The sequence below is a fragment of the Spea bombifrons genome, chromosome 1 (genome assembly GCF_027358695.1).
Source record: "Spea bombifrons isolate aSpeBom1 chromosome 1, aSpeBom1.2.pri, whole genome shotgun sequence".
NCBI lineage: Eukaryota > Metazoa > Chordata > Amphibia > Anura > Pelobatidae > Spea > Spea bombifrons.
The window spans coordinates 2,820,158-2,848,069 of NC_071087.1; the positions used below are offsets into that span (position 1 = coordinate 2,820,158).

General features: G+C 41.0%; 1 protein-coding gene across 1 annotated transcript; it reads left to right on the forward strand.

Moving 5' to 3' along the window:
* Positions 1–3,494: 3,494 nt before the first annotated feature.
* LOC128467972 (vomeronasal type-2 receptor 26-like) lies at positions 3,495–25,908 on the forward strand. The gene is made up of 12 exons (XM_053449742.1): positions 3,495–3,587; positions 4,622–4,801; positions 5,054–5,440; positions 8,563–8,787; positions 9,316–9,447; positions 9,802–9,857; positions 15,501–15,680; positions 16,811–17,096; positions 17,238–17,451; positions 20,198–20,256; positions 23,803–23,926; positions 24,992–25,908. The coding sequence occupies exons 1-12, from the start codon at positions 3,495–3,497 to the stop codon at positions 25,906–25,908; spliced, it is 2,853 nt and encodes a 950-aa protein (XP_053305717.1).
* Positions 25,909–27,912: the final 2,004 nt, after the last annotated feature.

A 27,912-nucleotide genomic window follows, 5' to 3' on the forward strand; every position in this document is an offset into this window, starting at 1 on the left:
CTCCTAAAACATATTCAATATTTCAGAGTAGATAGGATGATTAAAACAGGGAATGCTTTGCATACTAAACATGATGGGAGAGGAGAAAGAAACATTTAAATACCGTATTTGCTCGATTATAAGACGACCCCCCAAAATCTGAATATTAATTAATGAAAAAAAGAAAAAGCCTGAATATAAGACGACCCTATAGGAAAAAAGTTTTACCAGTAAATGTTAATTCATGTAAACTATGTGAACAATTGTTTGTTAATAAAAGCTATGATTGAGAAAAATGTTGTTTTTTTTTATTTCCTTTTTTTTCAACCTGCCCCCCCCAGTTATGCACATCTGCCCCCAGGCTTGCCACTCTGCCCCAGAAATGCCTTATACCCTCTAAATGCCACTGTGCCCCATGATACACCTTTTAACCCTCTATATGCCACTGTGCCCCATGATATGCCTTTCGACCCCCCTATGTGCCACTCTACAATTGCCTTATACCCCTATATGCCACTCATTTAGGGGGTTAAAAGGCATATTATGGGGCAGAGTGGCATATAGGGAGGTATAAGGCATTTCAGGAGGCAGAGTGGCGCATAGAGGGTTAAAAGGCATTTCTGGAGGCAGAGTGGCATTAAGGGGGTTAAAAGGCATTTCACAGAGCACTCTGCCTCCAGAAATTCCTTATGCCCCTCCATTTAACACTCCCTCCTTCTCCCTCCTCCAAACTTACCGGTGCTTCTGAGTCCCCGGTACTTAGTCCGGGCAGCATGTAGAGCTCTACGCGCTTGAGCGGAAGTTGTCTACGTGAATCGCGTAGAGCTCTACGCGCTGCCTGGACTAAGCACCCGGGACTCAGAAGCACCAGTAAGTTGGGGGGGGGGGATAACACAGGAGGAAGATCCAGGTCCCCTGCATCGCTGCAGGGGATCTGGATCTTAGTCTCATAGTCAGACCTATTTGAGGTCTGATTTATAAGACGACCCCGATTATAAGACGAGGGGTATTTTTCAGAGCATTTGCTCTGGAAAAAACTTCGTCTTATAATCAGGCAAATACGGTACATAAAGTGACTTAGCAAAGTAAGGAGATGAGTTTATTCCATACAAGCAGAAACCTCTCTGTATAACCTGTAAAGTTCTTCTTTGTGGAAGAGACCACAGAATTACTAATTTGTTTGTACTTTTCCTGTGATGCATCATTGTTTGTCTAGATAGTCCTAGCATTTCTTGATTTGAATGCTGCAAGGGGGGGGTAGAAATGTGCATGCACGTTCACTAGACACAGCGGTCTACTTACGCACCAGGAAAAGGATCGGAACTTCTATGACCTTTTCTCTTTATTTTTTATGCATATCAGTGTGGGCTTAGCGGTGTGGGCTTGCTCTACTACTATGTAAGATGTGTTAATAGAGCGAGAAGCGAGGAAGATTTCCTAGCGGTCGGAATCATGATTAATTGTAAAGGAGCAAAACATGTATTGTGGAGACCAGCTATGACTGCAGTAGGTAAGATGCGGGTGACGAGTATGTGAGCCAGAGCTTTAGTTGCCTCAGGGAGCGTTAGAAGTAAATGAAAGACTTTGTATGGATGAATCCTGCAGCCATTTGAGTTCACTGAAGCTCAACCTCAGGGGAGTAGCGGCTGTTGCAGGTGAAAAACCTACCAGCGGGGCTAGTGATCACCTCACTACAATCGGTTTAGAGTCTAAGCATCACGTTACTTTCCACAAAGTCTCCATATATGTTGAATGGGTTCTTCTTAGTTTTTTTGGTTTGTTTTGAATATCTTTACAGTATTTCTAACAAAGTAAGTACCGTATTTGCTCGATTATAAGACGAGGTTTTTTTCGGAGCAAATGCTCTGAAAAATATCCCTCATCTTCTAATCGGGGTCGTCTTCAAATCAGACCTCAAATAGAGGTCTGATTATGAGACTAAGATCCAGATCCCCCGCACCGCTGCAGGGGACCTGGATCCTCCTGTCCCCCCCCCATCATACACACACTTACCGGTGCTTCCTGCTGTATTGCCGGGGCAGCGGGTTGACGTCTACGCGATCCGCGTAGACAACGTCCGCTGCAGCCAGAAGGAGGTGTGGCTAGCAGCGGGGGATGTCTGCGTCCGTCGCGCATACCTTCCCCGGCTGTCAGAGATCACAGTTCCCCGCACCGGTGCGGCACCGGTGCGGGGAACTGTGATCTCTGACAGCCGAGGAAGGTATATGCGACGGACGCAGACAAACCCCCGCTGCCAACTCCATCTCCTTCCGGCTGCAGCGAAAGGAGACGTCAATCCGCTGCCCCGGCAATACAGCAGGAAATCGGAAGCACCGGTAAGTAAGTGTGTGTGTGTGTGTGTTTTAAATGGGGGCATTTCTGGAATGCCTTATACCCCTATATGCCACTCTGGCACTTAGGGGGTTAAAAGGCATATTATGGGGCAGAGTGGCATATAGGGAGGTATAAGGCATTTCAGGAGGCAGAGTGGCGTTAAGGGGGCATTTCATAGTGCACTCTGCCTCCTGAAATGCCTTATACCTCCCTATATGCCACTCTGCCCCATAATATGCCTTTTAACCAAGAATGGGATATAGGGGTATAAGGCATTTCTGGAGGCAGAGTGGCACATAGGAGGTCAAAAGGCATACCATGGGGCACAGTGGCATATAGAGGGTTAAAAGGCATATCATGGGCCACAGTGCCATATTGGTGTGGCAAGCCTGGGGGCCGATGTGCGTAACTGGGGGACAGGTTGGAAAATACAAGGAAATAAAAACAAAAAAAATTTTTTTCTCAATCATAGCTTTTATTAAAAAAAATAGTTTACATGAATTAACATTTACTGGTAAAACTTTTTTCTTTTAGGGTCGTCTTATATTCAGGCTTTTTCTTTTTTTCCTAAGTTAATATTCAGATTTTGGGGGTCGTCTTATAATCAGGGTCGTCTTATAATCGAGCACATACGGTACATTCCTACAACTGCAATCCAAATCATTTAAAATAATCTATAATAATGCACATTTGTACTATTTCCACAGTCCTATTCCACATTTCTATAAAAATCTTTTGACCTTTATGTTTGCCATTGAGGAGGTCAACAGTGATCCGGGAATTTTACCAAATATCACTCTAGGATATCATTTATTTGATTCATGTTCCAGTGAAAAAAAGACAGTAAAAAGTGTCCTTCAGATTTTATCCGGACCAGGAAAGACCGTCCCTAATTACTCCTGTACTAAACGAGGGACCCTGGCTGGGTTTATTGGGGATGAACTTTCTGACACCACCATACCCATGGCACAAATCCTAAGCATGTATGGGTACGCACAGGTGAGCAGAATATGCACCGTTAGTACAATTGTTTAATATCTTTGATGTTAGTTACCTTGATTTACAAGTAGACAGTTACCCACTGCTTCAAGAGACCAGAGATGGTCAAGGGCTGTTGACAAGACCCTGCGATAGTAGGAGTGCAAGTGGAGTGAAGGCTGAAGAAGTGACGCAAGAGGGACATGAACAAGCGAACTCCACTATGGATGGAAATAGGGGAAGAGAAGGAGGGGATAAGAGAGAAGGACATGGTGAGAGAGAAAGAGGAGGGGAAGGTGACATTTTCGACCCAAGGGTTATGCAAAAAAACTACAATAAAAAGCTCAATTGGGTTTATTTACTAAAGGTAGAGTTGGAAGGAATGTTTGGAGGAAAGTTGTAACTATACAAGAGGAATGGGAATCTAGTGAGCTTCTGTTGAAAGAATGCCCTGTATCATGCATATTTAAATCAGTGTGATTTCTTCAGTTTCCTCATCCATTTAATTCTACATTGCACTGGGCTAGCTTATAGTGAGAGGGAAAAACAGTGTGAGAGGGAGAGCAGGATGAAGGAAGGAACCCTGCACTCAGAACCATCAGCCCTAGGCTCACTCCTGGGACGTTCTCATGGCATTTAAGTACCCTCTTGTTTAGCGAGCGTCTGTATTATGTGGCGTGTGATGGATCCTGTCTATGCATACTGGGAAATTTCTTGTCTCTCTGTTTTTCCAGTCAGTTTTCAACAGTCATTGTACAAATTCCAGGCTAGAAGCTTCCGGAAGCTCCTGCGTTGTCATGAAACTGCACCTGCGGATGTTGGGGCCTACTTGGTGCATTAAGTCCCTTTCCTGTAGCAGAGGTTTTCATAGAAACACAAGCAGACCCCATTCCTACAGTATTGTCAGTAATGGCACAGTAGGCCTACCACTTCCTGTCATTCGGCTAAAATCAATTTTATTTTAGTTATTTAATAATTCTTGTAGAAATCGAACTGATTTAAACATGCATTACACAGGGCCAGTCAGGCTCTTCTTGCAGCAGAAGCTCCTTTAGACACCAATAAACGGTGTTATGTATTAATATGGTTTCAAAACAAAGCCCTGCTTGTCCTGTAATAAATAATGTATATTGTGTTTGCATAAAGTAAATGTGAAAGAGGGGAATTACATTTGAACAAAAGTGCTGTAAAGGATTCACTCATTCAGAGTAAAAAAGATGTAAGACGTCTTCGTCCATAAGGGTAAAAGTCTTTGTTTAACTAGGTCTTGGTCTTCAATGTCCGAGAGGGTGGTTGTAGCATCTGTTATAATCCATTTGTTTTCATGTAGATCAGTTATGGCGCAACGCATTCCGTGCTCAGCGACAGACGAGTTTATCCAACGTTTTTCCGAACAGTTCAAAATGACCATGTCAGTTATTATATTTTATCCAAGCTGCTGAAACACTTTGGCTGGAACTGGGTCGGCATTTTAACCACAGATGATGAAAGTGGAGACAACGAAAGCCAAGTACTGACAAAGTATATGAAAGACGATGGAATTTGTGCTGAATATGAAATAAAAATGCATTATTTTCAAAACATGGATCAAACTTTTGAATACGCTTCCAAAACAATAAAAAGCTCAACATCTCAAGTTATCGTATTTTGTGGTTCCTTTTCTGAAGCTTTTATGTTTATTATTAAGCAAACAAAACATTTGTTAATCAATAAATCTGTAATTCTTGGCACAAGGTGGTCTTCAAACACATTTCTGTTCCAGTCTTTCTCTGATGTATTTAACGGGACTCTGACACTGAAACCGTATTACAGCGACCATGTTCCAAAACTTTCATTCTTCCTTGAGAAATTTCACCCAAAGAACTACCCAGATGACAAGTTACTGGAAGATTTGTGGATAACAGCGTTTGAATGCTTGTCTCCAGATCCCTATAAAAACCAGTATTATGAAATTCATTTTGGGATGTCACTTCGTAACTGTACTGGGAGAGAACGCTTGGAAGACATTGTTAACGTCATCAGCAACGGGGATGCTTCTCGAGTGAATAATGCAGTGCTTGTGATGGCCAAAGCCCTACACAATATGAACATATTTCAGGAAAAAAAAGTTTATGGAAATGAAATCAAAATAACTAATTACAAACATCGGGTAAGTCAGGAGTCATGAAAAGAGAGTGATTCAGGGGCATCAGCGGTAGCCGTGTAGTTAGCAATAAATCTAGCAGTGGGAACAGTTCTGCTATTTACGTAATAATATATATATAATAGCTAGGGCTGCAACAACTAATCGATAAAATCGATAATAATCGATAATGAAATTCGTTGCCAACGAATTTCATTATCGATTAGTTGAATCGATTATTATCGATTATAAAATGAGGGTTTTTTCAGAGCAAACGCTCTGAAAAATCCCCCTCATTATACAATCCGTTTAGTCTGACTCACCGTCTCACAGCAGCAGCTCCTACTTACTCCCCCTCCCTGTAATCACTGTGACAACTGGCCCCGCCCCTTCCTTCTCCAGGCCAGAACCACATGGCTGTGACACTCTTCTAACTGTAAGTATATGTGTATATACATTATATATATATATATATATATATATATATGTGTATGTGTGTGTGTGTATATATATATATATATATATATATATATATATATATATATATATATATATATATATGTGTGTGTGTGTGTGTGTATATGTATGTAATATATATATATATATATTTGGGCTACTGAAAGTTAGGGGAGGTGGGGGTTAATTTAGGGGCAGTTATGGTTAGTGGGGTGTTTAGGGTTAATTTAGGGGCAGTTATGGTTAATTGGGTCTTTTAGGGTTAATTTAGGGGCAGTTATGTTAATAGGGTGTTTAGGGTTAATTTAGGAGCAGCTGTGGTTAATGGGGTGTTTGGGGTTAATTTGAGGCAGTTGTGGTTAATGGTGTGTTTAGGGTTAATTTAGGGGATGCTGTGGTTGATGGGGTCTTTAGGGTTAATTTAGGGGATGCTGTGGTTAAGGGGGTGTTAAGGGTTAATTTAGGGGCAGTTATGGTTAATGGGGAGTTTAGGGTTAAATTAGGGGAATCTAAATCCTGGGGGCAGTGAAGTGACATATCTGGGGGTATAAGGCATATACAGTATATAAGGCATATGTGGGGAGGGCAGTGTGGCATGTCTGGGGAGGACGGAGTGGTGTATCAGGGTGTATAAGGCATATCTGGGGGTAGAGTGGCATATCTGGGGGTAGAGAAGTGGCATGTCTGGGAGGCAGGGTGGCATGTCTGGTGAGGATGGAGTGGGGTATCAGGGGATATAAGGCGCATCAGGCACAGTGGCAGATGTGGGAGGCAGCGTGGAGTGGCAGATGTGGGAGGCAGCGTGGCATATGTGGGAGGCATTGTGGAGTGGCAGATGTGGGAGGCAGCATGGCGTGGCAGATGTGGGGAGGGCAGGGTGGCATGTCTGGGGAGGATGGAGTGGTGTTTCGGGGGGTATAAGGCGTATCAGGCACAGTGGCATGTGGGGGGTAGAGTGGAGTGGCAGATGTGGGAGGCAGCGTGGAGTGGTATATGTGGGAGGCAGCGTGGAGTGGCATATGTGGGAGGCAGCGTGGAGTGGCATATGTGGGAGGCAGCGTGGAGTGGCATATGTGGGGGGGCAGCGTAGCAAGCCTGGGCTCAAATGTGCATATATTGGGGGGCTGGTTGGGAAATAAAGACTAGAAATGTATTATCAAAGTTATTCTGCTGTTTGTATTTAACATCATTTGTTTATTAAATTATTTTAAATAAATGAAAAATTTACATTCATTTTTTTTATCCGATTAATCGATTAATCGAAAAAATAATCGGCCAACTAATCGATTTTTAAAATAATCGTTAGTTGCAGCCCTAATAATAGCCTTGTTACAGTGGGAATTTTTGGTCAATCTGGGCAAGAGTTTAAGGGCCAATCAGATGGCACAATTAGCTTTTACATTCCCATTAGGACTAGTATCCTCTTCTGCCCTCTGTTCCCGTCTGCCTAACCCTGCTGTCTCCAGCTCTCCTCTGACCCTTCCAGCCCTTTCATGCAATTTTTACTCTGATTTATTCCAGGGCCTCTTTGCTTTGACCTGTCCTCCCATTTGCCTCTGCTCTGACCTGCCGTTCCTGCTCTCTCTGCTCTGACTCATCCTCTCTGGCTCCCCGCTGATCCTCCCAGCTCCTTCGTGCCTTCCCTGCTGATCCACTTCACCTAGAGTCCCTTCTGCTCTGACCTGCCCCTCCAACTTCTCACTGATCCTCCCTGCCCCCTCTGTTCTGAACTATCCCTTCTTGCTTCCATTGCTTTGATGAGAATGGGCAGATAGAGGGAGTGAGGGGAGGAAAAGAGAGAGACAAAAGAGAGTGAGCTGGGTGGGGAAGAGATAAAACAAAGGACTGGGAGATAAAACCTGTGGAATGAGAGAGATTTCTTGTCATGGCGTGTCAATGGCAGGCACATATGTTGAAGGATACATTACAATTGTCACCCGCTCCCGTGGATCCGCTGTCCCCCGTCGTCCTGCGTCCGTCCGCTCGGCTCCCGGCTCGCCGCTACACTTACCTCGTGGCGAGGTCAGGAGGAAGCGTCGGCCGGGTGCTCGGCGTTGCAGTCGTGCTCCCTCTGCTGGACACGCGCGTAACTGCAGCTAGGTTTAGCTGCAGCTGCCGCGTTTTGGCAGGTAGGGGGCGCGTGTGACGTCAGCGTTGGGGGCGTGGTGTCTACTGGCGCCAAATTTAAAAATCCGGAAGCCCTGTTACCGGTACCCTGGTGTGGTCTTTTGCTGGTTATTGCTACTGTGCGTTCTATGAATTATCTGACCCTTTGGCTTGTCCTGACTACCCTTTGCTCTACGATTTGGCTGTGTTTGTTCCTCTACGTGTATGACCTGGATCGTCTGACTACCCGCTTTGGATCTGACCCACCTTCTGGCTGACTACCCGTCCTGTGTATGACCCCTGGCTCGTCTGACTCTGCGTTTGTTTTGCCCTCCTCCTACATTACTTTGGTGGAGATCTCTCCAGCTGTACCCAGAGACTATCTACCTCTCCATATCTACCTACTCCGGGGCCTCCTCACTGTTGGGATCATCGAATACCTGGGGGTTGCGTCTCTGCGCACTCCTCCAGGAGAAGAACTTCCGCGGTGAGTGCTCTGGCTTGTGGTAGACGTGACAACAATTTGCTTATTCAGAAAATGTAAAACAGCTGATGATATTTTAGTACTTTTGTATTTTTCATAAAAGTTGCACCATTACATAAGAAATCTGAAAGCCGAGGACCAATCCTCTCATCTATATTTTGATGAAAATGGAGAGTATGTTACCCTACACATAATTCGGAACTGGATTGGAAATAAGGAAGAAGTTAAATCCTTTAAAGTGGTCGGTGTCTTTGATCCGTGGGCTCCGGCTGATCAGCAGCTTAACATCAATCCCGGTCTAATAACCTGGAAGAACGAAGCCAACCAGGTGAGAAGCTTTTTCTTTCTTATAAGAAATATATTTCTTATATTAGTCATATAGGAACGCAAAAAACAGAATGTTGCAGAATCTTGTAATACCTTTTTTATTGGACTAACAGTATTTAAAATAATAGACGAGCTTTCGGGAGTCCTCCCTTTATCGAGTCAAAAGCATTTCTGACCAAGCAAGTGAAAAACACAGTTTAAAACTGACCAGTACATGTTCTAATACAGGGTTAAAACAGGGGTTAAAACAACAAGGTAGAGAATTTGCAGACAAAAAACTAAGAGGATCGTAAATAGTAAATAGTGGCATATACTGCACAGATAAGGCAAAGGGGGGGAGCAGGGGTGAGCATGTAGGAGAGAGAGAAGAAAAAAACACATGTTGTAGGAAGTTTTGATAGTGTGCTAAGAAGCTCAAATCCATATTAAGTCCTCTGTTTTTACAATCATAAAAATGTATCATTTTGGCTTCAAATGTCTTTCTTTCTTGGGTGTTTTTGAAATGACCTCTCAGTGTTTTGATTTTAAGGTCATGTATGGAGTGACCGGTTTGGGTAAAGTGGCGCCCAACTGGGGTGCAAAAGTTTTCTTCATCATGATGGTTGATGGAGTATCTGTGCAGATTCATCCTTTCATTCCGTCGCTGGCCGGTCTCACCGATGTAACACCCTATTGTACATTTGGTGCATTGAATCATTTATACAACATTCTGTGAAGTGCATGAGTACAATCCTGTAATATTGTGTGTCTTGTTGTTGATCCTGTAATATTGTGTGTCTTGTTGTTGATCCTGTAATATTGTGTGTCTTGTTGTTGTGGGTGGCTGTGTTGCTGGTACAGATGTGTTGGCAAAGTTTGCATCTAACTTTGTTGCATGGTTTGCGTCCATTATCTGTGTGTGTAGTTTCAGTATGTAGTTTGCTACTCACCAGCTTTTGTTTGAGATTCGCTGGTTGTCTGAAGGCCAAGATGGGGGTTCAGGGAAAATTTCTTTTAACACCTCATCCTCTGCTAGCATTGGCTGCAGATCCTTGATGATTTTTTGGATTTCTGTAATGCCTCGACGTCGATGTTTGGGCGCAGAAAGCGAACCTAGCTCGCTTTCTGCACCCGTTTAAAGTCATGACGGTCCTGGCACGTCAATTGTTATTAACCCTTCGTTTTCGGGTGACGTGCCAGGGCCATCAATTGTCATTAAGGGATTAATGGCAGAGTCAATCACCTGATCTCACCCCGATCAAACATGTATTTCACTGGCTAAAGACAAAACTTAAGGCAGAAAGACCCAAAAACAAGCAGCTGAAGACAGTTGCGAGAAAGGCCTATCAACATATCACAAAGAAGGAAATATTAAATCCTAAAAAAAACATTTTATTATTGATTGTGTTGACTTGTCCCATTACATTTGAGACCCTGAAATAAGAAGCTGAAATAAGAGGACTGTGTATGAAAATGGTTGCAATTCCTAAATGTTTCATACAATATTTTTGTTTTAAAGCTGTAAGTCTGCACTTCAATTAGGTCACGATTGTTTCATTACAAATCCAATGCAGTGGCAAACAGAGCCAAAAATATAAAAATTGTGCTAGTAATAACTGTGTATAAAATGTAAACCCCTCTAGACTGTAAGCTCGTTTGAGCAGGGCCCTCCTCACCTGTTGTCTCTGTTAGTCAATTTGTTATATTACACGTTACTTGTTTACCCATTGTACAGTGCTACAGCATTTGATGGCGCTATACAAAACAATAAATAATAATAATAATAATAATAATAATAATAATACAAGTGTATTTAACCCCTTCAATTTTTGGTTTTTGGTACCTCAAAGCCCAAAGCAATTTTGCCATTTTTGGGGTATGTCGGTTTAGCGATGATTCTCTTTTCCTGTGAATAGTGTACCCATATAAACTATATATTGTTTTTTCAAGGAGAGATAGAGCTTTCGTTTGATACCATAGTTGGATGATTAGCTGAAAATTTAGAATGAGAAATTTAGTAAAAACTAGCGAAGATTAGAAAAATAAACTATTTTTTTTTACATTTTCCCTCTGAATTAGGTAAAGTGATAGGAAATCCCCTCCAAGTTTATTAATTCAGGTGTCCTGATTTCAGAAATACCTAATTTATATAGATTTTCCAGACTTTCCCAGCACCAGGGAGCATACTATAAGGTGTACAATTTTGTATAATTTTTATGCCTATGGCTTAACGGATTTGGGGGTTGTGAACGGGGGCAGGAGGGTTATACTGGGTAGATGGTATGCTAGGGCAATGGGAAGTAAGGTTTTTTAATAATTTTTTTATTATCTTTTTTTATATATTTTTTTTTATTTTTTTAATTTTAATTTTTTTAAATTTTTTTTATTTTTTATATATAATATTTACACCGAAATGGTTAGAGGTCCTCCTAGGGACCTCCTGAACATGCCAGTGATGTCACAATGACATCACAGCTCACATTATAATTTTTTTTATTATTATTTATATTATTATTTTAATGATTTATTTAATATTATTTTTTTTTTCTTTTTTTTTTCAATTTTATATATATATATTCTTTATTAAGTTTTTACAAATATTAATTTAATATTATTTTTTAAATGAATTAACTTTTTTTTTTTCAGCTTTTCCATTTCAGGACAAAAGGGGGAGTGTGAGAGATGGTTTCTCACTCCCCTCCCCGCGATCCCCTCTGCACCGATCACACTGTGATCCTCACAGACCTGCATAGAGATCGCAGCGTCTCTGTGCCTCATCGGAGGGCAGGATATCCCCGCAGGGACGCAACCCGGAAGGGAATGCCCAATCGCCCGTTTGATGTGATGATGGAACATCAGCATTGAAAGAGTAAAAAAAATAAATAAATAAATAAAAATATTTTTTTTAAAAAAAAACAGCACTGACCTGAAAGTCCAGGGTGCTTCTAGGTCAAATGCTGTGATTTTACTAAGTGGGCTGATGATGATCAGATCACTCCTGACCAACTGTTACTTTTAAAAAAAATCCTGGCTCCTAACTTTTTTAGCTGGCGCCTAGATTCACAACAAATTTGTCAAGCCCTGATCTAGGGTCATTATGAAAAAAAAAAAACACAAATTAATAAAAAATACATAATTATTAACTGATCACTTGTCAGTGACATTTAAGCCACTGATTATTGAACGGTCTCCCTGATCGATGTCAGCGGCCTAAACTCGTCGCTTTCAAGTAATCTGATTTTTTCAAAAGTCTAGAAATTGAACTGCGCTCATTCCAGTTTTGACTCCACAATATCTGAGAATCATGACTTATGTATGCGTGTGGGGTATCGCTGTACTCAGGGGGTGTTACTGAGACCTATTTTGCTCTTTCACACATCCGTTCAGAAAAATACATTTGTGTTAGACTAAATGTGGAATCGGCTGCATGGGACAGTCCAATATGCCCCTAACTAGATTCCCTGAGCCGTCTAGTTTTAGGAAATGTATAGTTTTAGGTGGTTAAAATGAAATATGGGAAGTCTACGTACCCATAAAAACTATCATTCGCATTTTCCGATTTTGAACCCGCAGTGCCAAAAAGACATGCCCTACACATGTATATTCCCATCCCCATTCAAACATGCACAGGCCACTCCCATCCTCAAGAAACCCTGCCTTGATCCAAATTCCCCTGCTAACTACTGCCCCATATCACTACTTCCAATAACATCCAAACTCTTAGAAAAACTAATCTACGACCGTCTAACCCACTTTCTGTCCTCAAACTCTCTGCCCGACCCCCTGCAATCCGGTTTCTACCCACAGCACTCGACCGAAACTGCTCTCACCAAAGTCACAAATGACCTTCTATTTGCTAGAAACCACTACTCTATCTTAATCTTACTTGACCTCTCTGCTGCTTTCAACACAGTTGACCACCCCCTCCTCCTACAGACTCTCAGCTCTCTTGGTGTCCGTGACACTGCTCTCTCCTGGATTAACTCATATCTTTCCAACAGGTCCTCCTCTGTGTCTTTTGCTGGCGGCTCCTCTATGCCTCTGTCTGCTGGAGTACCTCAGGGCTCTGTCCTGGGTCCTCTACTATTCTCCATCTATACTTCCTCACTTGGAAAACTCGACAGCTATGGATTCAAATACCACCTCTATGCTGACGACACACAAATCTATCTCTCCACCTCTAATTTCTCTGCATCTGTCCTCTCCCATATCAGCAGCTGCCTATCTGGCATCTCTTCCTGGATGGCCTCTCACCACCTCAAAATAAATATGTCTAAGACTGAGCTCCTTCTAATTCCTCCCTCTAACTCTATTCCCCTCTCTGACCTTTCTATCACTGTTGATGGTGATCTCTCCATCACCACACGTCCGCTGCCTCTGCGTGACCCTAGACTCTAAACAATCTTTCATCCCTCACATCAAATCACTCTCTACATCTTGCCACTTCCAACTGTGTAACATTTCCAAAATTCGTCCTCTCCTGACTGTCAGCACCACAAACAACTAACCCACTTTGTTGTAATCTCCCGTCTAGACTATTGCAACAACCTACTTACCAGCCTCCCTCTCTCCCGACTATCCCCTCTTCAATCTGTGCTCAATGCATCTGCCAGGCTAATCTATCTCACCCGACGCTCTGCATCTGTCGCACCTCTCTGCGAGTCCCACCACTGGCTCCCCATCTATAGCAGAATTAAATTCAAAATACTCACTCTATCCTACAAAGCTCTCACTAACACCGCTCCCCTCTACCTATCCTCCCTCAGAAGCAAATATACACCAGCCCGCCCTCTAAGATCCAACAATGACCTGCTCCTTGCATCTTCACTCATCACCTCCTCCCATACCCGCCTACAGGACTTGCGCAGCACCAACCCTCTGGAACTCTCTTCCCCGTGCTACCAACTCTACCCTCCTGCAAATGCTCCCTAAAGCCTTTTCTCTTCAGGGAAGTCTACCACTGACATAAACATCAAAACTTCTCTTTCACTCACTTACAACCCTTATCTCGCCCCACAATAACATCATTCACTACCACGCAGTCCTCACCTCCTGTTCCTCACCCCTTATCCACCTAGAATGTAAGTTCCTGCTCCAATCAATTGCTTGTCATTTTGTACTTGACGTTATCTGTAAATTTTTTACCTTGTACAGCGCTGCAGAATCTGTTGGCGCTTTATAAATAAAGTATAATAATAATAATAATGTATATGGGGTATTCCTGTACTCGAGGGGTGTTTCTGAAGACAAATCACGAGTTGTTTCAGTAATTTTATGTAACCAGGGTAAAACATACTGAAATACTGTGTTTGGATAGAATGGGTTTGTTAAAAATGAAAAAAATAAATGTTACTGCAATGTTTAGGACGGACTGGCACTAAAATGGTTAAATAAAAAGTGTTAAAATGCCCCAAGTAAAATACTTTGGGATGTCATCTTTCAAAAAATATATACTTTTGTTGAGCAGTTTCTATTTTTCTGGACGCTATTGGGGCGCAACTCCCCCAGAAACAGCAATGCGAGTCATTCATATTTAACTCTGTAAGTGCCAAAATAAATGAAAATACCAGGCATATGAGGTGTTTCCAAAAACTGATTTTGTCTGGCCACAACATCCCTAATTACTCTTGTGTGAATGATAATAAGGTGGATGGATTTATTAGTGATCACCAATCAGGTGCTACCATTCCCATAGCACAGTTATGATTCACTGCCATCTCAAGTGAGTCTTTTTTCCAGAGAAGTTGTACAAAGGCTCCAGGTTCACTTATCTGGAGAAGACCCAGAACACTATCCTAACTGCTAAATTCTTATAGCAACTCAAGTTATCAATTCGCTTACATTGCAAACTTGAGTCTTAATTGAAAGACACGTCTGAAGTGCTGTATGTGATGGCTGTTTGATGTTTTGACCAAAGATAGTTCTGGAAACAGCTTCACAAAGTAAACAACCTCTAGCGCTATAGGCTTGTGCTCAGTCTTCTGATATAATGCAGGGAGAGTCCAGGAAGTGGGTTATTACTTCCTGGGGATTAAAGGAAGTGACGGACATTTTATAAAAAAAAAAACTATGCTAATGGTGGATGTCAGAGCTGGATAATATGAATACAACTAGAATACAAAAGGGACATTAACACAAATTGTGCATTTCTGTATTAAATCATATTGTTTAAAATTCAAATAGAATAAAATCATATCCAATCACCTCCGTGAATTAAATTTAAAAAAAAACATGACATATGCAGAAAAATCAATGATAAATTAAAAGTGCTGAATAACATTTACATCTGAGAAACCGATAAATATTATTAAAGGGCATAAAACTGCCGATGAATGAAACTTCCTTCTAAAACTAACTAATACTCTAAAGACATTTGATTAAAGTCTGCGTTTGTATATTTCTGTCCATGCAGACAATTACCGGCGCTCTGCGGTTTTCTTATAATTTAAAACCAACATAGAATTGCGATCCCAAAACACAAAGTCCTGCATCTATATTGAGACTCCATTGCAATGAATGAGACCGCACTGTATAAAAAGAGCCGAGATGTTCAGGTTCATTACAATGATATCAGATGCAGCAGATGCCACTGACCCACACGGTGCTCGATTCCACCGAACCCGGCAGACACTCTCTGGCACTCGGCAGGTTACTGGGCTGCATGATGCTGATCGCTGGGTCTCTTCCATTGAAATGTGTCGTTTGTTTGTTGCTCCTGTGTGTGACGCCCTGCAGATCTGAGATCCGGAGCCCAGCACCGGCCTGTCATCTGCAAGTCATCGAACCATTTGAAGACTATGAGTATTTTAAAGATGGGGACCTTATAATTGGAGGAGTTCTCACAGTGAATAGTCATATGAGGAATTTTTCTTTTTCTGGACAGGATCATTTTTCTCCCCAAATAGTCTGTGTCATGTAAGTTCCCAAAACTAACCATAAAAATAATATCTGCAGAACAAATTCATTTTATAGAGAGCCCAAAACTACTAAGGGAAGTGACTATGTTAAGCAGTAAATCCAGTTGCTCTCCAGCTGTTTTCATACGTTACATTTTTGAGTGCTATTTTGAGGTAAATATATACATATTTATGACTTTTTATTTTTACTTTTTATTAGGCTGTTTTGTGAAATTAACTTTACACAGTGTAAGATGTGTTATTTTTTCTTGCAATATTATGAATTTTATGCTATTGGCTTGATTGGGAGAGTTAATATCTTTTTGTAAATCTACCCATATAGATTTAAAAAAAGATTATGAGGATATTGGAGAAAATACGTATCTGTAAAACAGAGGTCATTGTGTTTTACACTAAGGAGCTGACATCCCCTTTTGAGAACATGATAAATGCATGACAAGGGTTAACCAAAATATTGACTTTTTTATTTTATTAAACCAACTCTTACTTTTTACTTTCACAAAGGATTTGCATTTATTCCATTTCATGAAACATTAGGACTGACACTATGTAGAATTAGCAAGAAAATTAAAACACATTAGGATGCGCAAAAAAAAAGAGATTGAGAGTTTGAGGAGGGAACAGACAGAAATAGAGGGACTATACTATGTACCTCCCAAGGATTCCTATATTTCATACGATTTTTCTCTTCAGAAGAAGTGTATAAGGTGAATTTTCTATATCTTGTAGATGTATCTTTTTTAAAAAACAAATAAATAGACATTTTCAATCTGCAAAGAGGTGCCACATGTTGTACTGGGTGGGACCAGACTCAGCCATGACCACCACTGTCCACTGTATTCAGACATTTGCAACCATCTCAGGCAGGGCTTGAAACAGAAATCTTTCTCACAAAGGTGCAGGGCATGACATGCCCTACATTAAATAAATATGTGAAGGTAATTACGGCACTCACACTAGTACTCTCTACTGACCCATGACCTGTTTTGCCATTTGTTTAAATCTAGAACCTTTGTCAGTTGATGGTAACATGGTATTCCTACAAAGTCTTAATAAGTGTTTTTATCTGGCAGACCTCTGACTATGTTCTTCTGCTTTAATCTAATTCTTCTACCTTTACAGGCCAAGCCTCATGGATTACATCAATTTACTGGTCTTTCTTTTCGCCATTGAAACATTGAACAACGACCCAAACGTTTTACCAAATATTACCCTGGGTTATCATATATATGATTCCTGTTTAGATAAAAGAAAAGCTGTGAAAAGCATTCTTCAGATTTTGTCTGGCCGCGGCATGACCGTCCCTAATTACTCTTGTGCGAATTCTAACAACGTGGCTGGATTTATTGGCGATCACCATTCTACTACTACCATTCCCATAGCACAGTTACTAGGGGTGTATGGATACGCACAGGTGAGTAACCTGAATGGTCTTCCATGTATTGTCTGACATTAGCATTCAGTTTCATGGTGAGATCACAACCATGTCTGACTCCAAGCTGTTATTAGAAACCTTTACCGCAGAATGTTTACACTTTTCTCTTCCATTTTGTAGATCAGTTATGGAGCGACAGACTATGCACTGAGTGATAGACGTGTTTATCCGCATTTCTTCCGCTCTGTTCAAAATTATCTTGTCTATAATAAAATTATATTGAAGATTCTAAAACATTTCGGATGGACCTGGGTGGGAATTCTCACGGTTGATGATGACACCGGAGAGACAGAGAGTCAGGCTCTGAGAGCGTATCTGACCAGTTATGGAATTTGTATTTCCTTCACTATAAAAATTAGTTTATCACAAGAACTATCTGAAAATATTAAAATGATGTCAGAAACTGTTTTAATGTCATCGGCTCGGATTATTATACTCTGCGGCTCTTTCAGCACCAGAATTATTCACATTTTCACTCCGTGTCTCAAACATAAAGATATAACATTAATCCTTCCTCCTGCCTGGGCTTCCAATGATTATCTCACAGATTACTTTGTAGAACCCCTGAATGGCAGTCTGGTCATAGAACCGCATCCTCTAGCGCTACCGGATACCGGAAGTTTCTTTGATAATATCCATCCTTCAAACCGTCCAGCAGACAAGCTTCTCGAAGATATATGGATATTGTATTATAAATGTTTATCAGAAAATTCTGAAAAAAATAGGCTTTATGAAGAGATCTATAAAATATCTCTGTGTAACTGCAGTGGGAAACGTAAATTATTTGTTAAAAATCATCTGACGGCTGGTGTTTCTCCTCGGGTGTTTATTTCAGTGAGTGCTTTAGTTAAAGCTTTACATGACATGCACTTATTTTATAACGAGAACGCAAAACGAAATACAATCCAAAACATCTATAAACACCAGGTACGTATGAAATACAGACTGCTTCACGTGTCAGACGCTGACGGACATACAGGAAGAATTTCTAAGGCTTTATTTAAGAATATGAATTCTGGTCAGCCTTTACACCTCATACCTCCCAACATTTCAAAATGTGAAAGAGGGGAACTTTTCTTTAAAAAAAATCTCGTGGAACCAATACAAGCAATCACACTTTAGAATGTCGCGCTCACTTAAAACACGCTTTATTTTTGTCAGCACAGTCATGCATATTAAAAATAACCAACACTTGAATTCCCATGAGGCTCAGCCAGACATACTACTTCCATGATGCTGACTGAGCGTCATGGGAAGTGCAGCAACAGTAAAGCTGCAGATGCTAGCTGTGAACTAAAATTCCTATTATTCTCAGCCAGCCCGGTGATAGCAAAGCTATCTTCATAAAAATAGGGCTGCCCCATATCTCTGGAATCTACTTTCACCAAACCTTCAGCATTCACCCTCCCACTATTCATTGTCCAAAGAATGACATGAAGGCAGTTTTAAATAATAAAGCGGTCAGCGAGTATATATATAGATCAGCCATAACATTATGACCGCCTGCCTAATATTGTGTAGGTCCTGACGGGTCGAGGCATGGACTCCACTACACTGAAGGTCTGCTGTTGTATCTGGCACCAAGACGTTAGCAACAGATCCTTTAGGTCTGTAAGATGGGGCCTCAATGGATGCATCCTGGTGATATGTTTTCTCCAGGTAAATGACCCCTCAGCATGGGCACCCTGACTGGTCTGCAGCTACACAGCCCCATATTCAACAAACTTTAGTGCTCTGTGTGTTCTGACACTTTTCTATTAGAACCAACAATAACTTTTTCAGCAATTTGAGCTACAGTAGGGATTTGACCACACGGAGCAGCCTTCACCCCACACGTGCATCAACGAGCCTTGGCTGTCCATGACCCTGTAGTCTGTTCACTGTTTTTGCTTCATTGGACCTTGCTGTCTAATACATCCCACCCACTTACAAGCGCCATGATAACAAGATTATCAGTGTTATTCACTTCACCTGTCAGTGGTCATAATGTTATGGCTGATTGGTGTATATGGACAGAGGTCTTTGCTGTGATGTGACTTTTACATGTATAGTATTATCCATACTAAATGATGAACATCAAAAAGTTAAAAGCAAAACCCACTGTTTTGTAGTTTTACATATTCCTTCCACAAGTTAGGTGTCACTGAAGGGAAAATCTTGCTTTATGATCAGCAGCATCCCTTGAGAATATACAGAGATTTTGGTCATTTTATTAGACAGCAAAATCCTATCTTAAATATTACATTATATTGTTTGCAGTTTTTAAACTTCATCTTGGGACAGAGAGGGTTTTTTAAAATTGCATCTCTAGCGAAAGTACCTTGTTTGGTACCTATTTTAACATTTATTAGTATTTAATATTATCACACACATGGTACACGAAGAGGGGCAATTTTCAAATTGAAAAAGGGCATGAAAAGGCTTAGGGTATTACACATGCAGCATTAAAGAGAAGTGAAACAGCATTTAATGTCTAGGAGTTCCTTGCAAATGATTGCAACGTATTAGAAGCCTTTATGTTGTATATTGTTGTATATTTTATATAATTGTTACTTGCTACCGCTTAAGTTATATCGCCATTCTAACACTAATTGCAGCTCACATGCAAAATCCAACATTGTTATTTACCAAAGAACAATATTTTCTTCTAAATTGTGCCTTCATGGTGACCCTGGTGCTGTTGGTTCCAACGATGTGCTGTAGACTGATGAAGGGTTGATGCTAGTTAATGATATGAAGTTCTAGTAGATGAATAATAGAGGTCAGGTATTGGTCTATTTTAGTCGAGTGTTTGGGTGGGTTCTGTTGTAAAATGGGAGGTATTTTTATTTTCTTGATTAATGACGTAGAAGAAAACTCTCCTACATTGTGACTGTGAATGTCCTCTTGTTTTGTTCTAAATCATTTTTAACAGTTGCATCACTATATAAAAAGGATAAAAATTGCATCTCAGTTGGGCCGCACATTTTACGATGAACATGGAGAATTTGCATACCATTACTTAATTACAAACTGGGTGTTTTTATCAAATAAGTCTGCATTTAAAAATTATGTGGGTAACTTCACTGAGTGGGCTCCAGATGGTCAGCAGCTAATCATTGACTCGCATTTAGCAATATGGAGGAACAAAGACAACCAGGTAAGGGGGGAGGATTATTGTTTTTGTTTTCCTACATTAAAATTAAGCTACATTTCTATAAACTTTACAGACATAGAGTATATTAAAAATAAGTCAACAGAAATAATATAAACTCACCAGCACCATACATCCTAAAGATGGTAAAACAAAACCACTTTGACGGTGTAATGGTTCTAACTTGTGAAAAACCCTGTAGCCTGAGGGCCATAAACGTTACACTTAAGACTGACCATCCTAAACACCCACTAACCAGACCTCCCAGCCAGACCTCGCTTAGCCAGGCTCTGGAAAACCTCCCCCAGACAACACACAAATGTCCAGGCAAGTATTTCCTCCCTTACCTCAGGGATACCTCAGGTCTTTTTTAGGGGATCTCCTTGCCCTGGGAGCATAGAGGAAATTCTTCTTTCCACAACAGTCTCTGATCGCCAGGCTCCAGGTTTTAATGCCCAGCACCTATGCCTGATGCAGACCACATAGGAATCATAGACTGGATCCTGCAAACCTCTAGTCTCTAGGAAAAGCCTGCATGGATCCAAGCTGTCAGTATATACAGTCCTAAAAAAACACAGCAGCGAGCTTTAATGAAGCTTTAATGAGAAAATGAGGCCAGACCCTCCCCCGAAAACAATGCAAAACGCAACATTTCTGGGACCACATTCACTCACTCTCTCACTCATGCATTTTCTTCTTCGTCCACATCTTCGTGGCACCTTCAGGTTTATGATTGCACTTTATGTGGTGCCACCGCATGGACAATGTCCACTGCATGTGCACTTATTATACTGTCCTTGGAGAACACTTTCAAATGCTGCTGTTTGCACGGTTATTGCATAAATGTATTAGAATAGGGAATACCAGGGGCTTGTGAATTAACCCCTTCGCGACCTTTGCCGGTTCAGGACCGTCATGACAAGAAGGTCACTAAATGACCTTTGACGGTCCTGAACCGTCAAAAAGTTAATAAGCTTAGAAAGTGATCAAGGATCACTTTCTTCGCTTAAACGGCCTTGCTGCAATGCCTCGATGTCGAGGCATTCAGCAAGGCCGAGATCGGCATCGGGGGCCATGTCTGGCCCCTCCCCGGGGCGTCAACAGCCGCCATACATTGTATGGCGGCGGACGCCCGTTTTAAAAGCGTTTAGGAGGCGATCAACGATCGCCTCCTAAACTTAAATGGTGTCGCTGGAATGCCTCGATCAGGAGGCATCCAGCGACACCAAACACTTACCTTTAGGTGGGCTGTGACCGCTCCGGAGAGCGGTCACAGCCGCAGCTGCCGGTGATCTTCGCCATCAAGTAAGATGGCCGCCGCTCTGTAAAAAAAACAAACAAGAAAAAGTTTGCTAGATGGTCTCCAGACCCTCTAGAGAACTGGCTCCACTTGCTGGTTGAATACAGGTACTGCATTCAACCATGCAAGTCAATGGAGCCCAGCTTTCTAATCACTATGTGATTAGTAAAATATTTGTTAGAAAAATGCTTATGTTATCGTAAATATTATTCCTGACAAAGACATAAGAAAGCAGGGAATGTCTAGTCTATGATATATGGGTGAGTTCCCGCCAACACGCCTACTCTATGTTGTTCTATATATATATATGTGCAAAGGGTCAAGTCTAGGCCATTCTTAATTATGCAGCTTAAAGAGGTGTAACCTGCTTGAAAAGTAACCAATCAGAAAGAAGCATGCTATTAGAAGTAGATAAGATGCTATATAAACCATGTAATCTTAATGTGTAATTAGACAACGCTTCGACTTTTGTGTGTTGTGTGCCTTGTCTCGATTATGCGCATGATCTAATTAAAGGAAACTCTTTCTGAGGAGAATTCGACCATTATTTCAACCAACAATATTCAAAAAAAAAAAAAAAAATGAAAAAAAAATGTGCTAACATTTAAAAATAATTATGCAGTGATGTCACTAGATGAACCATCCAGTACCAGCAAAATGTGTAAAAAAAAAATATAAAAAAAGTATTAAAAAAATAAAAAAATAAAGTTTATTATTTTGAGCAAGTGCTAAAATTTCTCAAAAATCTCAAAGAGTTAAAATAAAAGCACTTCAAATACCCAAGGGGTGTCTAATATATAAAAAAATGGCTGATGGGGTAAATTGGAGTGGCCTAGCTCACAGATAGGGCATAGGTACAGACTGACCAAAATGGAGAAAAAAAGCGCACTTCCCAAATGTGGCATTTTAAATCTGAATCAACCCGACAAACCCATGCATGTCGGGTATCACTGCACTCAGGAGATGTTCCTGAACACATATTGGGGGGTTGTTTGACAGTGACATATACCAGAACCTGTATATCTATAACTAAAGTACAATTTGTGTGAAAAAAATTACTATTACAAAGTTTGACAAAGTGTAGTTCTATAATTGGTGCATGGAAAGGGTTAAAATAACAGCATTCGGAATACCCTGGGGTGTCTAGTTTTCCAAAATATATGGTTTGAATGGGTTAAATTGAGTTAACCGGCTTCAAAGATATTCCAAAGAGGAGATGGAGGCAGAATGACCAAATGACCACCTGAATTACGCATGCCCCAAAAGTAGCCTTTTACCAGCCAAACAATCTGACAAACCCATGCATGTCGGGTATCGCTGTACTCAGGAGATGTTCCTGAACACACATTGGGGTGTTGTTTGACAGTGACATATACCAGAACCTGTATATCTATAACTAAAGTACAATTTGTGTGGAAAAAAAAATAAAAAAAATTACTATTACAAAGTTTGACAAAGTGTAGTTGTATAATTGGTGCATGGAAAGGGTTAAAATAACAGCATTTGGAATACCCTGGGGTGTCTAGTTTTCACAAATATATGGTTTGAATGGGTTAAATTGAGTTAACCGGCTTCAAAGATGTTCCAAAGAGGAGATGGAGGCAGACTGACCAGATTTGTTAAAAAAGATTTGGAAATCATAAAACGCTGCTTGTACTTATTGCCCTATAACGTACAAAAAACAGCAAAAAAACATAAAAACATTGGGTATCTCTAAACTCAGGACAAGTAGTAGAATCTATTTAGCTAGTTTTTTTACTTGCTTTTTTAGGTGAGTAAAAGTCATAAAATGTCTTTTTTTTCAATTTTTCACCATGTTTTTTTTATTTTTTTTATAGTAAATAAGATGATACGATCAAAATAATGGTATCTGAAGAAAGCCCATCTTGTCCTGAAAAAAACAATATATAACTTATGTGGGTACACTAAATGGGTGAGGAGAAAATTACAGCTGAACACAAGCACCACAAAAGTGTCAAAACAGCCTCGGTCCCACAGGGTAGAAAACGAAAAATGAGCCCGGTCCTTAAGGGGTTAAGGCAATGAATTATTTTGATCTTGTTGAATGATTTTCTAATTATAGAATCATCCAATCATGTTCTACTCCTAATGTATTTTTCAAAACAAAGGAATTACATCTTTATTTAGAATATTTTTGTAGATATATCTATTATTCTGTGATTGTGCTTCTTTATTCTTTATTAATTTATAAGAGTGGCTCAAACAGGAACTATTTTTTTTTCTGTTTGTAGATTCCAAGGTCTCAGTGTTCAGAGAACTGTTTGCCTGGATATCGAAAAGTCCTGAAACCTGGAACACAAATCTGCTGCTACGACTGTGTCCGGTGCTCAGAGGGAGAGATATCCAACAGATCTGGTATAATAGATTATATAGAATCATACACATAATTTACTCATAGTATGTGTGTAGGAATGAAAGCCTCCTCCTGGTAAGGTAGAGGGTGGAGTCATGGGCGTAGGAACCCCTACAAATCCGGGGGGCAGCATTTTCCCGCATCAGAACCCCACTTTCTCCCCATCTCTCACACTATCTACCCCCTCTCCCCCTTCTCACACCATCTAAGCCCTCTCACACTAACTACCTCCCTGGGGGGGGATTTCTTCATTATCGCTTCCCCCCTGCATGAGTTAGTGGGGGTTCCTACACCCATGGGTGGAGTTGGGGGGGTATTGAGAGCCACACGGAGCGGCAGGTGTAGCTATAAGTGATCAAAATAATAGACAAACAAGGCAGGCGTGGGTTGACAAGACCTGGGCATAACCTCCCCCACCCGGGGGAAGCAGAAAAACTATCTGGAAGCCCACAACCAGCTGTGATACCAAGCACCTTACAGATATTATGAGAAATACCTTTTTACACAAGCTCCAACCTCCATGCTTCTGCACACAGCTGGTTCACTTTCACAAATGCGCCTCAGTGCACTAAATAACCCCCATTAAAAACATAAAAAGTAGTAACAGTTTAACCCCTTAATGACAAAGCCCGTACTGGCTCAAAATGCATTGTTTTCAATGGGTTTAGGAACTGTACATTTACTCAAGAAATCTACTTATAGTGGGGTTTTGTTTTTGTTCCTTGTTTGGTCTTTGAGCTCCTCCGTTATATTTACTTCCATGTGAGATGAGTGGACCAGATTCTTGGCAAAAGTGGTAGAGGTTAGTGCAGCAAGTGACTTGAAACACGCATGGGATAGGCATATGATTCCTGAAACTAAAACAAGGCAAAGAAAAATTGGGGCAATTCGATTTGGGGCTATTTTTGTTTGTTATTTTCAGTTCAAATCTAAGAAATGTAAACAAAAAGAAGTAATTTAACATTAGTTAATATGGATACACTCAGTGGGAGGGAACTATATACTATATTATATTTTATGTTTAATTTACATATTGAGACATAATGTTACTTTACGTTATTTTTCAGACAGTGAAAACTGCATTGTTTGTCCAAGAGATAAATGGTCTAATGAGAAAAGGGATCGATGTATTCCAAAATCGGTGGAGTTTCTATCATATTTGGATGCAGTTGCTGCAGTTTTATCCTTTGCATCAATTCTGTTTTGTCTTGTAACTGTTGTAATATTACTGATCTTCATTGACTTCAGAGATACCCCAATTGTGAAAGCCAATAACAAGAACCTCAGCTTCCTCCTCTTGGTCTCCATCATGCTGAGCCTCCTCTGTGTGTTTCTGTTCCTCGGTCGTCCTGAGGATGTAACCTGCATGCTGCGCCAAACAGCTTTTGGAGTCCTCTTCTCATTAGCCGTGTCTTGTATTTTAAGCAAAACAATCATGATCTATATTGTTTTCAGAGCCGTGAAACCCGGCAGCTCCTGGGCAAACTGGGTCAGTGTGAAAGTCTCCAATTCTATAGTACTGCTCTGCTCATCCATTCAAGTTATCATTAATATTTCCTGGTTGGCCATTTCCCCCCCATTCCAGGAGCTGGACATGCGCTCTTATCAGGGAAAGATCATCGTTCAGTGTAATGAGGGCTCGGTTATCGCCTTCTACTGTGTCCTGGGTTATATGGGGCTTCTGGCAGCTGTTAGTTTTATTATAGCTTTTTTAGCCAGGACATTACCGGACAGTTTTAATGAGGCCAAGTACATCACCTTCAGCATGCTGGTGTTCTGCAGCGTTTGGATTGCGATGATCCCGGCCTATCTGAGCACCAAAGGGAAGAACATGGTGGCCGTAGAGATTTTTGCCATACTGGCTTCATGTGCCGGACTTGTAGGATGTATATTTATTCCAAAATGCTATGTAATTCTTTTTAGACAGGAATTGAATACAAAAACATATTTACTTGGAAGTAGAATTAAAGGTTTAACCAAATAGTTATAAGAACCATATTCTGAATTATATGTATTATTATCTTATAACTGTCAATGGTCAATTTTAGAAACTTGAATTAATTTTCTGGACATCAAAAGACATTTTTGCACACAATACCCCAATGTCCTGGACTTCTAAGAAAGATATTTTAACCCTTCTATCCTTTATCAGTTGCAAGAAAGGTGAGGCGTCCACATGTTTGGAATCACAGAGATAAACTCAGCAGCACCTCTGTAGACATAGTGTAAATATAATGTTTATGCCCATCCCTCAGTCAGACATTAAGTAAACCGAACACAAATCCCTAAATTATTTTGTGTTTCCTTCTGCACTTAATCATTTGCATACTGTGTGTGAAAAATAAAGCAGTCTTCATATTGCTTATACCCTACACTGAGTCTTGGCTAGTGACTGGGAAACTGGGGAAAGTGTGTTGTCACAGGCTAAGGAAGCACAATTCAGCGGAGGTAGTTGGTTGGACCACACAGCTCTGTGACACCGATAGTTGAAAATATTTTAAAGGACAATAATATCTAATATAAAAAATATATTCCAGATCATTTTTTTACAATTTGTCAAATCAAAGCTTGGTTGGGCAGTGAATCCCGTCTGATACTACACTTTATTAAGACATCCTTTTATTTCATGGAATAAATACTGTGACATTAAAGGGATTGTAACCCTTCCAAACATAGTCGCCTGATAAACTCATCTATACTAATGTGAAGTTATTTGCTAGTATGACCAGAGCTCAAGCCAACTTGGGATGACATTCGTGCCTACTCACATTGATGACCTATAACTCCATTCACATTAATGCTGAGTCAACCACCAGATTCTTATGGTAACTTCACTGAAAAAGCACTAGGATAAGCAAAATTACTTACAACATGCCCCCAAGTCTCCAGATGTACGCAGGACAGTCCCGATTTTGGGCCTCTGTCCCACTGTCCCGCCTATCCCTTCCTCTGTCCCGTTTTGCAGGAGCAGAGGAAGGGTGAGGCAACATCAGTACTCACCTCAGGTGCAGCTGCGGGGGGTGCAGAGCCGCCCAATCAGCGGCTGCAGACTAGCTGGGAGATCGCAATCTCCCTCTAGTCGGTTAAACATTAGAGACACTTCAGACCTCGCTTTACTGCTCCCTACGTGCCGGCAAATAATGCCGAGCACGGGGATATGACCACAACTCATAGGCTCGGCAGCAATAGCCGGCACGTAGTGATGAGGGAGCAAACCTTGCGCTCCCACCGCAGGATACAGGATGGAGGCAGAAGGATGAAGGAAAATGGATGGAGGAAAAGTTAAGAGATGGGGAGAAAGGGTGTAATGGCAGTGTATGTGTATGTGTTTGTAAGGGCAGTGCATATGTGTGTGTAATATGTGTGCCTGTAATTAAAAACCCTCCACTTCAGGGGACCTGAATCCTCCTCTCTGGCAGCCGGTGAACGGCTGTGTGATGCGCAGAGACAACCTCCGCTACTGCACTCCACTTCCGCCGGGGCCTCTATGATGGAGCCTGACACTAATTCATTGTGTCAGGCTCCAACCAGGCTATGGAGCGGCTTCCTTTTAGTTCCCCCAGTCTCGCTAGAGTTCCCCCAGTCTCGCTAGAGTTCCCCCAGTCTCGCTGTGCTTCTGATTCCTTGATTCCAGTTCTGCTCTTTGCTTCAGCTCTGCTTCCTTTATAAGGTGTGGGGCACCCGTTATGTTTGTCTCAGTTTACAGACTCAGGTCCAGAAACAGGCATGCTTCATAACAGGCAGGAAGAGCTGACAGAACACCGTAACCGTTTGTAAGTTGTAAGTTTTCCTCAAAGTTATATGACATCACATATTTTATTATACCATCATTTACATTAACAAGTGGCAAGGTATTTCATTGAGTGTGAGATTTTTTACTCCTGTTCCCAAAGCCCAAACTAATACCAAAGAAACAATGCATTTAACTGTATAACATTTTTTTTACCCAGAATATTAAAAACACACTTTTTTGAGATTCAAGGTCAAG

Bases quoted from the DNA above. Each gene is read 5' to 3' on its own strand.
- LOC128467972 (XM_053449742.1), top strand. From the start codon at position 3,495: ATGAACAAGCGAACTCCACTATGGATGGAAATAGGGGAAGAGAAGGAG. The intron at 9,448-9,801 runs GTAACACCCTAT...ATCCTCTGCTAG, and splicing joins CGCTGGCCGGTCTCACCGAT to CATTGGCTGCAGATCCTTGA. The intron at 17,452-20,197 runs GTATTTCCTTCA...AGTGGGCTCCAG, and splicing joins TCTGACCAGTTATGGAATTT to ATGGTCAGCAGCTAATCATT.